This window comes from Neoarius graeffei, chromosome 2, assembly GCF_027579695.1.
Source record: "Neoarius graeffei isolate fNeoGra1 chromosome 2, fNeoGra1.pri, whole genome shotgun sequence".
NCBI classification, from domain to species: Eukaryota; Metazoa; Chordata; class Actinopteri; order Siluriformes; family Ariidae; genus Neoarius; species Neoarius graeffei.
Window position 1 is genome coordinate 89945098 of NC_083570.1, and position 14890 is coordinate 89959987.

At 42.4% G+C, this 14890-nt stretch overlaps 1 protein-coding gene across 1 annotated transcript; it reads left to right on the forward strand.

Moving 5' to 3' along the window:
- Nucleotides 1-144: 144 nt before the first annotated feature.
- LOC132882012 (protein FAM200A-like) lies at nucleotides 145-11628 on the forward strand. The gene is made up of 2 exons (XM_060915184.1): nucleotides 145-969; nucleotides 10001-11628. The coding sequence occupies exons 1-2, from the start codon at nucleotides 393-395 to the stop codon at nucleotides 10051-10053; spliced, it is 630 nt and encodes a 209-aa protein (XP_060771167.1). The 5' UTR covers nucleotides 145-392; the 3' UTR covers nucleotides 10054-11628.
- The last annotated feature ends 3262 nt before the right edge of the window (nucleotides 11629-14890 follow it).

Consider the following 14890-nt stretch of genomic DNA (forward strand, 5'->3'; position numbering starts at 1 on the left):
CGCACTTGTAAGGGATGTGGCTCTGCAAGTGATTTGGACGCACTGCATGCTACACAGGGAGTCACTTGTTGCCAAAGACACGAGTGCAGAATTATCAGATGTCATGGACTCGGTCGTGAAAGTTGTCAATATAGTCAAGAAGAGTGTTTTGCAAACGCATCTCTTCTCTAATCTCTGTGCTGCTGAGGGAGAAGAACACACTGTGCTACTGTACCATTCTGAGGTTCGATGGCTTTCACGTGGAACAGTGTTGTCACGTGTGTTGGAATTACGCACGTCTATTCTGGAGTTTTTACTTCTCCAAAAGCGCACAGAGCTGGCTGCACTTTTCAGTCACCAAACTTGCATATCTTGCTGACATTTTCGCTGAGCTGAACAAACTTAACAGTTCTATGCAAGGTCGCAATGCACATGCTATTCAGCTGTATGACAGAATGGAAGGCTTTCTCAAAAAAATCAGAAGATGGAGGGAGCGCATCGGGGAGGGAATATTTTCCATGTTTCCATCAGTGGATGAGCTGGGGGATTCTACTGTGCTCTCGCCTCCTGTAACACGCGCAATTCTTGCGCACTTGGAAGCGCTTGAGGGACAGTTTAGGAACTACTTTTCTGAGGCTGACTCCTGGCGGAGGGACAAGACATGGATACAGTTTCCATTCAGAGACAACGCAGCAGAGGACACACGCCTGACAGTGACAGAGGAGGATCAGCTCATCGAACTATCCACTGACAGTACGTTCAGAAACGTATATGAAACTAAACCACTCACCCAGTTCTGGATCTCTTGCCAGAAAGACTTTCCACAATTGGCAGCAAAAGCTATGATGAGCCTTTTGCCCTTTGCAACAACATATCTTTGTGAAAGTGGATTTTCCTCACTCACCTACCTGAAAAACAGATACAGGTCAAGACTGCAGCTTGAGGCTGATATGACCCTCTGCCTGACGACCTCCATCCATCCAAGGTTAGGTAAGTTGTGTGCTACTCATCAGGGTCAGACATCTCACTAATGTGGAAGTATGTATGCCATCCAAAGATGGCTTGAGGATTCACTGTCCCTTCTACATGAATCTGTGAATTATTTTAATAGCTCAGAGTTGTATGCAAGATATATGTTTATAAATGGCAGTGGCACAGCCACCCTGTACCTTGCACATTATCATCTCTCATTATCTCTAGCCGCTTTATCCTTCTACAGGGTCGCAGGCAAGCTGGAGCCTATCCCAGCTGACTACGGGCAAAAGGCGGGGTACACCCTGGACAAGTCGCCAGGTCATCACAGGGCTGACACATACAACCATTCACACTCACGGTCAATTTAGAGTCACCAGTTAACCTAACCTGCATGTCTTTGGACTGTGGAGGAAACCCACACGGACACGGGGAGAACATGCAAACTCCGCACAGAAAGGCCCTCGCCGGCCACGGGGCTCGAACCCAGGACCTTCTTGCTGTGAGGCGACAGCGCTAACCACTACACCACCGTGCCGCCCTACCTTGCACATGTTTAAAATAAAAACATGAATATATGAACCTGTGTATTATTTGAATAGCTTAGAATTGAATGCACAATAACAGGGTAGCTATGTTTATACATGGCACTAGGCCCAGTTTAATATAAAACACAATTTTATACAATATATATAGAATAGAATAGAATAGAATAGAATAGAATGTCAGCCCTGTGATGACCTGGTGTTAGGTTCATACAAGTATTATTCTTGACCAAGAAGGCAGTAATTTATTAAAACGGTGACAAAATTAAGGATTAACTTCGGTTCAGTTAAAAATGACCTTCTGTCTCGGCTGGACATTGTTTGGGAACATTTTGTTTATTTTGATATGAAATGTGTATTTTTGATCAGAGATGTCTGAACGACGCCAAGGTCTGTTTTGATGTCAGATCGACCCACACACACTTTAATGTTGGATGTAATGGTAGCCTTATTGCTGAACAAAGAGTTAAGACTTTATATTTTTGGATTATTGCATATACTATGGCAGTGATTTAAATTTAATTGTTAGATCTAAGATGTATTCAATGATTTAAGTTAGTTTTATAGTTTTAAGTTAGTTTTATAAATACAGAATATAATTTAGGGTTGTTAAGACCTTATGATTCTAATGTTAAGACTTCATGAGTTTAATCCTGAATCCTGTTTGACCTTTCTCTGGTGAAGTAGCATTTCCAGACATCTCATCTCATTATCTGTAGCCGCTTTATCCTGTTCTACAGGGTCGCAGGCAAGCTGGAGCCTATCCCAGCTGACTACGGGCGAAAAGCGGGGTACACCCTGGACAAGTCGCCAGGTCATCACAGGGCTGACACATAGACACAGACAACCATTCACACTCACATTCACACCTACGGTCAATTTAGAGTCACCAGTTAACCTAACCTGCATGTCTTTGGACTGTGGGGGAAACCGGAGCACCCGGAGGAAACCCACGCGGACAACATGCAAACTCCGCACAGAAAGGCCCTCGCCGGCCCCGGGGCTCGAATCCGGACCTTCTTGCTGTGAGGCGACAGCGCTAACCACTACACCACCGTGCCACCCCCATTTCCAGACATATTCTTATTTTTCGTATGACTGTCTTTTAGGTTTGTTCTTATTTACTTATAACATATCTTTGTTGAAAGATTCCATATGTGCGTAAGCAATGACCTTGTTATGATTATTTGACCTGCCCCAAGATCAAGCTGCTCACTTGCTCGCAAGTCAACCACACACACATACATCTGAACACTCCATCAGAACAGTGATGTAATTAAAATGTGACCTCCTCACACACACACACATAGACACAGATATCAAAATGATGTCACTTACTCACACCCTTCCATAGACACACACACACACACACACACCCTTCTCCGAGGTCACATACACACACACACACACACACACACATTCGACAGACCCAGTAGCCATTTGGAGAGATTATGATTTGTTATAAAAGGTGTTTGTAATCTTTCATCTTTGGCGAGAATACTGTGAATAAACAGCAGTTAAACCGATCTCTGGTTCTCTGTTTTTTTGCGGTGTTCTGTCCCAGACGTCTGGGTGGTACGAGGGCGGGGGTCCCGAGAAATAAGTTGACTGATTGACCGTTTCAGACTGGGTTGAACCCCAACAATTTGGTGGCCCGTACGGGGACCCCAATCAGGTCAGGGGTCTCTTTTAATTGATTAGTTTGATTGGTTGGACTTCCGCCTGGTTGGAGGTCTCAAAAAAAAAAAAACAGTTCTTTATTATTTTGGTTATGTTATTGGTAATCCTCGTGAATAGGCACGGGACGTTTTGGTTTGAACCTCGTGGAAGAGCCACGGGAAGATTGGTTAAACCTCGTGTAAAAACACGGGAAGGCTATCCTCGTAATTTGTTTACGAGAAGGTGACCCTCGTGAAGTGAAGGAGCTGTCACGGGAAGAGCGCGCTTTTTATGTTAAACCCATAATAATTACCCTAATTAATCTCGGGACTGATTCCTTCGTGCCACCATGGGGGGAAAAATTGTATTATATTAATTGTATTATTGTATTAAGGTACCCGGACCCCGATTCTGAAAAACCCACGGGACTGGATGAATTGCTGTGGTTTAGCATTCTACACAAATTCTAGACAGTTTGGCCGGCTCAGTTTTGATTTATCCTCATTCAGGTATTTGCAATCTCTGGGAGCTGTGTAATGTATCTTTAATTGTTTTAGCATTTATATAAGGCATTACTGGATATGCACAAAATAATGAAACAACAAATCAGTACTCTGGACATGAACAGTCAGAACTGTGTTCCTGGTGTGCATAAATGTCAAACCTTTGTTCAATCAAACCTGTATAACCAACTTCCAAAGTCCTTATTTCCCTTATAAAATCCGTATAAGATGCAAATTAAAATGATTTACCTAAAATTTGAATGATAATTAAAAATGATATATCCCAGTTACTTTTTATTCAATATTAATAATAACAAACTTTAAGAATGGAATCATCAGAGGAAAAATCTGCTTCTTAATCAATTAGTTTCAGCGTTTGGTGAGTAGATAATCTGTATTTTATATTCATTGTGTGTTGATAGTCCGAAACTTGTAACTGGAAAGTTATCAGGAAAGTCACGGGACTCCCTAAAGTGAATGACGCATGAAATGGAATGACGAATGACAGCTAGTGATTTGAACAATAAATGGTCCCTTGTCATTCAGATTCTTATAAATAGAATAACGATTGAAATGTAGGTGGAATGACATACTTTTAGTTTTTGTTTCTAAGTGGAATGACCTACTTTTAGGTTACGTTATCAGTGATATCACCTTTTACAAATGGAATGACAGCGTTTCCAGGTGGAATGACATACTTTAAGCTAATGTTATCAGTGATATCCCCTTTTACAAATGGAATGACAGTGTTTTTAGGTGGAATGACATACTTTGAGGCAATGTTATCAGTGATATCACCTATAACCTAACCCTAACCCTAGAAACAATGTCATTCCATTTGTTAATTTGATATCACTGATAACATTGCCTCAAAGTATGTCATTCCACCTAGAAACCTTATCATTCCATTTGTAAAAGGTGACATCACTGACAACATTAGCTCAAAGTAAGTCAATACATATAGAAACCCTGTCATTCCATTTGTAAAAGCTGATATCCCACCAAGCACCCACTTATCTTATCCTAGGGAGGTCTAAAACTAAAGATTTCAATCGTTATTCCATTTGTAAGAATCTGAATGACAAGGGACCATTTATTGTTCAAATTTACTACCTGTCATTCGTCATTCCATTTCATGCGTCATTCACTTTAGGGAGTCCTAAAGTCACGAGTGGTCCGCGAGCACTCTACAAGACTATTAATGCGTTTTAATAATTAATAGTGCAGCTATTAATACAGTTTCATGTCTAGATCTTATAAATGATGAATACGAAGTTTTCAAAATTATGAGAACTCCAGTTCCCATGATGCTTGTGAACTGGGCATGCGCACTGGATAAAAGAAAAAACAGCTCTTTAGGGCAAAACTCTCGTCTCATCAGATTTGGGCAGTAATTCTATGCGTTCAGACCTTAAATAATGAAATAGCTGTACAAGCAAATACAACACAAAAACCATTTTTAAAACATTCACTTAAATTAACCAGACATGGTAAAAACAGAAGAAATATATTTAAGGCTTAGAGTTTGATTAATTCAGCCAAATCAAATATCACTTTCAGATTTGAAGATATTTATCAGGAATCATTTTTAAAATATTGAGTATTATACCACTTCCTGTTTAAAGGCATAATAAAAGGCATCAAATATATTCACCCTACGTGTGAATGGAAATGCCGAAAAGTTTAATGTTTAACCAAATGTTTAATGTTGATCTAAAACATTTTAAAACTGATCGTGTAGTGGTCTAGTGGTTAGGATTCGGCGCTCCCACCGCCGCTGGTGTAGTGGTATTTTTATTAATCATATGTAATTCTAACCTTTAAATATCCTATATACTCCTGTTTCTAACGCGTTTTAGCGAAATGTGGACTTGTCTTGTCTGGGAAGCATGAAATTAGTTCAACAGCGAGCTAACCCGCTTTTTACTTCATTTTTGACATTTTTTGAATAATTGTCGTCCTATTATAAATAATATTTTGAATAATTGTTCCGTCTCTATAGTCTCTCTGTCTCTTTCTCAGTCAGCATTGAGATAAGACTCCCAGACTGTTACAGATAGCTAAAATATAAATAAATAACTCATGCAAGCATGGCAGGCAAGGACAGCCACAGAAATCTGCAATGGGCAGAGAAAATCATTATTTTTGGCACTTTCTCACAATAATAAATTTAATAAGTAATCTCTTGGGCGGCACGGTGGTGTAGTGGTTAGCGCTGTCGCCTCACAGCAAGAAGGTCCTGGGTTCGAGCCCCGGGGCCGGTGAGGGCCTTTCTGTGTGGAGTTTGCATGTTCTCCCCGTGTCCGCGTGGGTTTCCTCCGGGTGCTCCGGTTTCCCCCACAGTCCAAAGATATGCAGGTTAGGTTAACTGGTGACTCTAAATTGACCGTAGGTGTGAATGTGAGTGTGAATGGTTGTCTGTGTCTATGTATCAGCCCTGTGATGACCTGGCGACTTGTCCAGGGTGTACCCCGCCTTTCGCCCATAGTCAGCTGGGATAGGCTCCAGCTTGCCTGCGACCCTGTAGAACAGGATAAAGCGGCTAGAGATAATGAGATGAAGTAATCTCTTTATATTACTAAGTAAATTCCATATACATAAAGTCGAAATGTCCAAGACAACCAATTCTCATTCTCATTAATACTGTTAATTGAATTAAAAAATGTATTTTGAGTCTCTGTCACATATCAAATCCAACAAAGAGTGCTTATCAGCTATTCAATTTTATTCAAATTACATTCAGTGAAATTGTTTGTCATTTCAATTTGCCCCGTTTTTTTTTATCTCCTTTTCTTTCTTTAAACTTATTGCTACTTATGAGGCTAAGCTTAAACATGTTCCTCCTAATTTCGAATTATTGATATGAAATGCTCTGATTAACTGCTTGCTGAGTTTTAAACCTCCATACTTTTGCCTTTAAAAACCACAGAGGATATGGAATGGATAGGCTTTTCATGTATTTAGTTAACCATAATTTTTTCAGCAAGAAACAGAGTTAACAAATGTTTACTTGAATAACTTTTTGTTTATAAATCGGAGACTTGGGTTTATCTTTGTTTAACCATTAAGAAAAAAACTTCATAAATTATCATGATTATGATACATTGGCTTGTATAAGTATTCATTGTCCTTGAACCTTTCCGCATTTTGTTGCACTTAAATTGACATGAAACTACACAGAATATGATTTAATAAGCAGGACCTCTCTCTGGATGTCATCCTACAGTCTCTTCTCGAGCAAGGCGTGGCGAGACACTTTACACAAGATTTACGTAAGATTAATGAATTGATTGTTTCTTCTGTAATATCACAGGTTCCTGCCATTAATGATCTCTGTTCTGCCTTTTTTTCACGCACATGAGATAGCGTTTGGACTCAAGGTTTCATTTGACTCTCCTGCTGTTTTTTTTTTCAGCTGTAATTCATAACGTGCTCTGTGACCTTCTCCCTCCCTCAGGACTCTGTGGTCTGTGTGTTCTGGTATCTGCTGAGTCACCAGAAATCTGCCAAGACACTGACACTTGCGCCTGCTCCAACATCTGGCGCATAAGGGCTTTAACGTTTCCAGAACCAAGCTGCAATATTGCATGGACACTTAAGTATTTGAACTTTTGAAGTTTTGAACTTTCTCAAGGCTGTCATTCTAGACACAAAACGCCCTGCAACTAAACATGCACTGATGTCTTTTCTGGGTCAGAAAATGGATCCCTGACTGCTCTTTATATGACAAGCTTCTCCGTTCCGCAATCTCTCATCATGATCCACTGCAACATCCTTTGACCTGGACTGACGGTATGGTGGTCGCTTATCACTCCCTCAAAAGCACCCTTCGATCACTTCAAGCCCTTCCACCTCTATGCCTGTGAACACCAAGGCACAGCCTCTGGGGAGCATTGGGGGGGAATGCATCATTGTGCGTTTTTATCCAAAACATTAGACATTGTTGCTCAAGGCTTACCTGCATGTCTGGGGGAGCGCAGGTGGCCAAGTGGTTAGAGCGCTTGACCGCTAAGCAAACGGTCCCTGGTTCGAGCCTCGGCTCGACGGGGATCTAGGGCTTGCTCCCTGTCCACCCAGCAGTGAATGGGGACCTGGTGGAAACACTGGGGAAGTTAAAGGCGGCGAGGAAAGGAACTGGCCACCCTACCTCACTATGCCGATGGCCCAGGACAAGTGCGCTCTCTAACAGGCACTCCCCCAATGTACGAATCGTATATGGGACTCCCCTTTTGCGTGTCTGGGGGCTGTCTCCGCATGTGCTTTGATGGTTTTAGATGCGGAAAAGTTGGTTTTGTCTCACCCACTGACCTTGCACTCGTCACATCAAGTTAAACAGGTGTTGCAAAATTTACAGACCCATTAAATTAATTTATCAGTAATTTAATAGATAATTAAATTAACATATGACTATTTATTCTCTGTTCTACTAACAATCTCGAAATTCGTGTCACATCCTCTTTTGATAATGTAGGTCGCGCTCTCGCACGCCTCCTTAATTCTCGGGATGATACTTGGGATGACATTGATATTGTCTGTCTAAAAATCGTACATACTAGTAGTATCTAAACCCTCAGACGGTTCTTGTTTTATAATTTATAATTTGAAATTATTTATCATACCTCTGTGGTTATTCTGTGTGTTCAATCAATATCAGCCTGATATTCCGCATGAGACATACGCTCTTTCTTTCTCATTTGATTTTTGTCATCTTGATTGTGGACAAATTCTCTAAATGGGGTAGAAGTTTTTCCCTGTTCTCGAGAGAACACGAAGGTAGTTCACTCGTACTCTGGCAAAAGAAATAATACCTAGTTATAATAATAATAATAATAATAATGATACATTTTATTTATAAGTGCCTTTCAAGGTACCCAAGGACACTGGACAGTAAAAAAGAAAAACAAACAGTAAAAGCAGAACAATAAAATAACAACAATAAAATAATAAGAAATCAATAATAATAATTATTATTATAGTTATGGGGTTTCAAATGCCATAGACTCAGACAAGGGTACCCCTTTCACCTCAAAAGTCACACAAAACCTTTGTAAGTATCTCTAACTAAACTGGTGTTTTCACATTCCTCAATCCTCTGGTATCGTAGAACGTACTAATCGAACACTGAAAGACAAATTAATTAAGGTCATGCAGGACACAGGTTTGGTTCTGTAATCCATAATTCATTCTGGCTGAAATTCGTGTGACACCAAGAAATTATTTTTGGAAATAAAGTTCTCCCCTGGAAGAAGGGAACTCCGGCTCTGGGTACCTCTGATTTGAAAATGCATATGGATGAGTATTCTGCAGCCCTTATAGATAAGTTGCATAAAATTTGTACCAAGGTCAATAGTACAATATCTCCACCACACACCCCTTTCACGTGGGAGACAAGTGCTGGTGTGATTTTTTTAAAGTAATGATTTGGACAATTGGGAAAACAATATAATGGGCCTGCAGACATATGCCGCTTTTCCACTACAAATGCGGCTGAGTCGGGCTGAGCCGTGCCGTGCTGAGTCGGGCTGAGTGGGGCTGTTGGAGTTGCATTTCGACTACAGCCGCGCTGAACCGTGCTGGCTGGAAGTGGGTGGACACATTGGGTGGAGTTAGCGAAAGTGGGTGGACGTCAGGTGATGTCGTTAAGCAGCGCAAACAGTGACATCAGTGAGCTTTTAAGCGGTAGTCTCACGACCTGAATAGTAAACAATAAACATGGAGGACATGGAGTCATTAGTGTTGCTGGTCTTGGTGCTGTGGCTTGTTGTCACCGACAACGCGGACAGATACTGGCAAGAGCGTATAGATGAGGCGAGGCGCATAAGGCTTCAGAAATTCTCGTAATTCGTAATTATTCTCCTTCCGGGTTTGCGGTGTTTACAGATCCCAGCGCGCTCGCGGGGCGTGTGTGGGCATGTGAGGACACTCCTCCTCACCAATCAGTGCACAGGGGAGTGTCTGCTCACGCCCCCAGCCTCACTCGGCACGGCTTGGCTCGCTTCAGCCCCACTCCAAAACGGTGCGAGTTTTAGGGGCTAAGCAGGGCTGAAACGAGCTGAGTCGTGCTGGTTTTTGGTAGTCGAAACGCGAGCCGTGTCGGGCTGAAGTGAGCTGAAGCGAGCTGAAGTGAGCTGAAAAAGGGTAGTGGAAAAGGGCCATTAGTCGCCATTACTTCTACTGCTGTTTTAACTGATCTTTTTCCACAGTGGATCCATGCCACGCGATTGAAGAAGGCTCCATAACAAAGTTGTGTTACAATGACAAGTTTGCTACTAACGTTTTCTCCGTGTCCTGAGAATCTCTGTTCTCTCTCTCTCTGTCTCTCTATTTCTGAGCTCTACACAGATTCGACTGAGAATCCTCAAGACGTTGTGAACAAAGAGGGGAAGAGATCTTGAGCCCCGTTTGGAACCAATCATCCTCACTACAACCATGACAGTCCTCATCACGGGTTTCGTGACTTCATTGTTGCTCGGGGCAGGGCTACCCGCCCGAGCCTTCGTGACTACTTCATCTGTGCTTGGGGCAGGGTTACCCGCCCGAGCCTTCTGGACCACTTCATTGCTCGGAGCAGGGTTACCCGCTCGAGCTGGACTTCGAGACAACATCTTCTGGACTAACTTCGCTAACTGGACTGCACAAGCGCACACCACACGAATGTGTTATGTCTGTCATCTGATACCGTTTTCTACTATTATTACACATCTCTATGCTCTGAAACTCTGTATTCTTACAGGACTCTGTTCTCACTATAGGTCGATATGCCTTCTAATTTCATTTTTCCCCTCACTGTTTTAGAACAAATTACTCTGAAGGAAGTAGCGTGTATTTGGGACGAATTAAGAGGTTTTGAGTTTCTCTAAGCTCCGGTGAGGTGGGACGAGGGCTGATTGGGCATGCCCGCCCTCTGAGCACCAATATACGTCAAGAAGGGCAAAGATTAACTCAAGATTAATTCTCGATCTAATCACATATATGATCATGAGGTGATAATATATGGTCCTAGGATTTGATAATAGTGATACTATTATCAAAGGGGGGGATTGTTAGGTTTATATAAGTATTATTCTTGACCAAGAAGGCAGTAATTTATTAAAACGGTGACAAAATTAAGGATTAACTTCGGTTCAGTTAAAAATGACCTTCTGTCTCGGCTGGACATTGTTTGGGAACATTTTGTTTATTTTGATATGAAATGTGTATTTTTGATCAGAGATGTCTGAACGACACCAAGGTCTGTTTTGATGTCAGATCGACCCACACACACTTTAATGTTGGATGTAATGGTAGCCTTATTGCTGAACAAAGAGTTAAGACTTTATATTTTTGGATTATTGCATATACTATGGCAGTGATTTAAATTTAATTGTTAGATCTAAGATGTATTCAATGATTTAAGTTAGTTTTATAGTTTTAAGTTAGTTTTATAATTACAGAATATAATTTAGGGTTGTTAAGACCTTATGATTCTAATGTTAAGACTTCATGAGTTTAATCCTGAATCCTGTTTGACCTTTCTCTGGTGAAGTAGCATTTCCAGACATATTCTTATTTTTCGTATGACTGTCTTTTAGGTTTGTTCTTATTTACTTATAACATATCTTTGTTGAAAGATTCCGTATGTGCGTAAGCAATGACCTTGTTATGATTATTTGACCTGCCCCAAGATCAAGCTGCTCACTTGCTCGCAAGTCAACCACACACACATACATCTGAACACTCCATCAGAACAGTGATGTAATTAAAATGTGACCTCCTCACACACACACACATAGACACAGATATCAAAATGATGTCACTTACTCACACCCTCCCATAGACAGACACACACACACACACCCTTCTCCGAGGTCACATACAAACACACACACACATTCGACAGACCCAGTAGCCGTTTGGAGAGATTATGATTTGTTATAAAAGGTGTTTGTAATCTTTCATCTTTGGCGAGAATACTGTGAATAAACAGCAGTTAAACCGATCTCTGGTTCTCTGTTTTTTTGCGGTGTTCCGTCCCAGACGTCTGGGTGGTACGAGGGCGGAGGTCCCGAGAAATAAGTTGACCGATTGACCGTTTCAGACTGGGTTGAACCCCAACACCTGGCGACTTGTCCAGGGTGTACCCCGCCTTTCGCCCGTAGTCAGCTGGGATAGGCTCCAGCTTGCCTGCGACCCTGTAGAAGGATAAAGCGGCTAGAGATAATGAGATGAGATGAATAACAGGGTAGCTATGTTTATACATGGCACTAGGCCCAGTTTAACATAAAACACAATTTTATACAATATAAATAGAATAGAATAGAATAGAATAGAATAGAATAGAATGTCAGCCCTGTGATGACCTGGCAACTTGTCCAGGGTGTACCCCGCCTTTTGCCCGTAGTCAGCTGGGATAGGTTCCAGCTTGCCTGCGACCCTGTAGAACAGGATAAAGCGGCTACAGATAATGAGATGAGAATAGAATAGAATGCCTTTATTGTCACTATACACATGTACAATGAGATTAAAGCATCTCCAATAACAGTGCAAAACAGCATGTTGAGTGAGTGAGAGAGAGAGAGGGGAAGGGGGGAATAAAAAAAGGGGGGGAGTGTGTAAGGGGGGTAAGGTGCACAGTCATGAGGTGTATGTGTTGTGTTACACATTATGGAGTGAGGTATTGCTCATTGCACATATAAATTATTGCACAGAGAGAGTCACATTATAAATTATTGCACGAGAGATTCCCGTTATAAAGTAAAATAAAATATTACACATTTATGAAGTATTGCAAGGTAAGGTAGGTGCACAGACTTGAGGTGTGTGTAAGGTGCACAGTCCTGAGGTGTATGTGCTGTGTGTAAGGTGCACAGTCCTGAGGTGAGGTGAATGTGTTGTGTTTCACATTATGGAGTGAGGTATTGCACATTATAAAAGTATTGCGCATAGAGAGTCCCTTATAAAGTACTGCACATTATAAATTATTGCACGAGGAGAGTCACATAGTAAAATAAATAGACTATAAAGTCAGAGCATATCCAAGTTCAGGGCGGTTATGGCTTTTGGAAAGAAGCTGTTTTTGAATCGGTTTATCTTTGTCCTGATGCACCTGTAGCGCCTCCCTGAGGGCAACAGGTCAAACAGATCAAAGCCAGGGTGGGAGTGGTCCTTGATAATGTTTTTAGCTCTGCTAAGGCAGCGGGAGGTGTAAATGTCCATCAGGGAGGGGAGAGGGCAGCCAATGATCTTCTGTGCTGCCTTAACTACCCTCTGGAGCCTCTCCCTGTCTACAGCAGTGCAGCTGCCGTACCATACTGTAATACAGTACGTCAGCAGGCTCTCGATGGATGAGCGGTAGAAGGTCAGCAGCAGGTTGGAGTTTAGGTTGTACATCCTGAGGACTCTCAGGAAGTGTAGTCGCTGCTGAGCCTTCTTAATAACTGCTGTGATGTTTACTGACCAGGAAATGTCGGCGGAGATGAGGACGCCGAGAAACCGGAAGGTGTGGACCCTCTCCACATACACGTTGTTGATGTAGAGGGGGGCTAGGTCGGTGCTGTGCTTCCTGAAGTCAACAATGAGCTCTTTGGTTTTCTTGGTGTTCAGAGCGAGGTTATTTTCTGAACACCAGGCTGCCAACTTCAGGACCTCCTCTCTGTAGGTTGCCTCGTCTCCCTTTGAGATGAGTCCGACCACTGTGGTGTCGTCAGCAAACTTGACGACGAGGTTGTTGTTGTGGGTCGAACTACAGTCATGGGTGTAGAGGCAGTACAGGAGGGGGCTCAGCACACAGCCCTGTGGAGAGCCGGTGCTCAACGTGCGGGTGGAAGAGAAGTGGGAGCCAAGTCTCACAGTCTGGGGCCAGTTAGTAAGAAAGTCCTTTAACCAGGCATATGTGAGAGGGGGGAGGCCGAGAGTGTCCAGTTTCCTAATAAGGATGAACGGGATTATTGTATTAAAAGCTGAACTGTAATCCACAAAGAGTATGTGGACGTAGCTCTGCTGCTGCTCCAGGTGATTTAGCGCAGAGTGGAGAGCTACAGCGATGGCGTCCTCTGTGGATCTGTTTGTGCGATATGCGAACTGGTAGGGGTCGAAGTCTGGGGAGAGGTGGTCCTTGATGTGCTGAAGAACTAGTCTCTCGAAGCACTTCATGATTACCGGGGTGAGGGCCACAGGACGGTAATCATTCAGGCTGGTGACGGGAGACTTCTTCGGCACTGGGATTATTGTTGCAGATTTTAGGCAGGGCGGGATGACTGCCTGAGCCAGGGAGAGGTTAAAGATCCTGGTGAAGGTAGGGGCGAGCTGGTGGGCGCACGTTCTGAGCACCTTACCAGGTACACCATCTGGGCCGGCAGCTTTCTAGTAGGGGGTCCCTGCGCCATCTCTCCATCAGTTTGGGGGTCCTTGGCCTGAAAAACGTTGAAGACCCCTGCTCTAGGCCGTTCACACCCAGCCCCCAGTGACCCACACCAACAGGATGACTCAACGACACCTTAGGATTGCTTTTCATCCATGAGAGGATAAATACCTGATACTCCCTATTAGTCAGACAGAACTGAAGAAGCCTTTCAGATGAAAGGTGAAACGTCTTCAAGAATCTTCAAGCGAGTCCAGTTGCTCTCTTTTACCACCCACACTTTTTATATGATTCACTAGAGAAGTAGAATTTCGTTGTACATTGTGCAATGATAAGCTTCTTCTTCTTCTTCTTCTTTTGGCTGCTCCCGATTAGGGGTCGCCACAGCGGATCTTTCTTCTCCATTGCTCCCTGTCTTCTACATCCTTCTCTACCACACCTGCCACTTTCATGTCCTCTCTCACCACATCCATGTATCTCCTCTTTGGCCTTCCTCATTTTCGTGTGCCTGGCAGCTCCATCCTCAACATTCTCCTTCCAACATGCTCTGCATCTCTCCTCAGGATGTGCCCATACCATCTCAGTCTCATCTCTCTGAGCTTAACATTGTGCAATGATAATAAAGGATATAAAAATAATAATAAATAATAATAAAGGGTCAGCACCCCAAATACAGTCTTGACTTTGTTTCATTTATTACTGTTTACTGCTCTTTGTAGTATTTTTTAATGTAGAAATTTTAATTTATTTTGAAGGCATCATATGTCCTTGTATGGATGTTTATTTTGTATAAGACTAGCAACAGCTATTTGTTATTTGTAAAAGAGTTGACAACTGACATTGAGCCACACCTCAATCAGGTTTTACTTGTACAGTCAGAAAAATGTCACGTG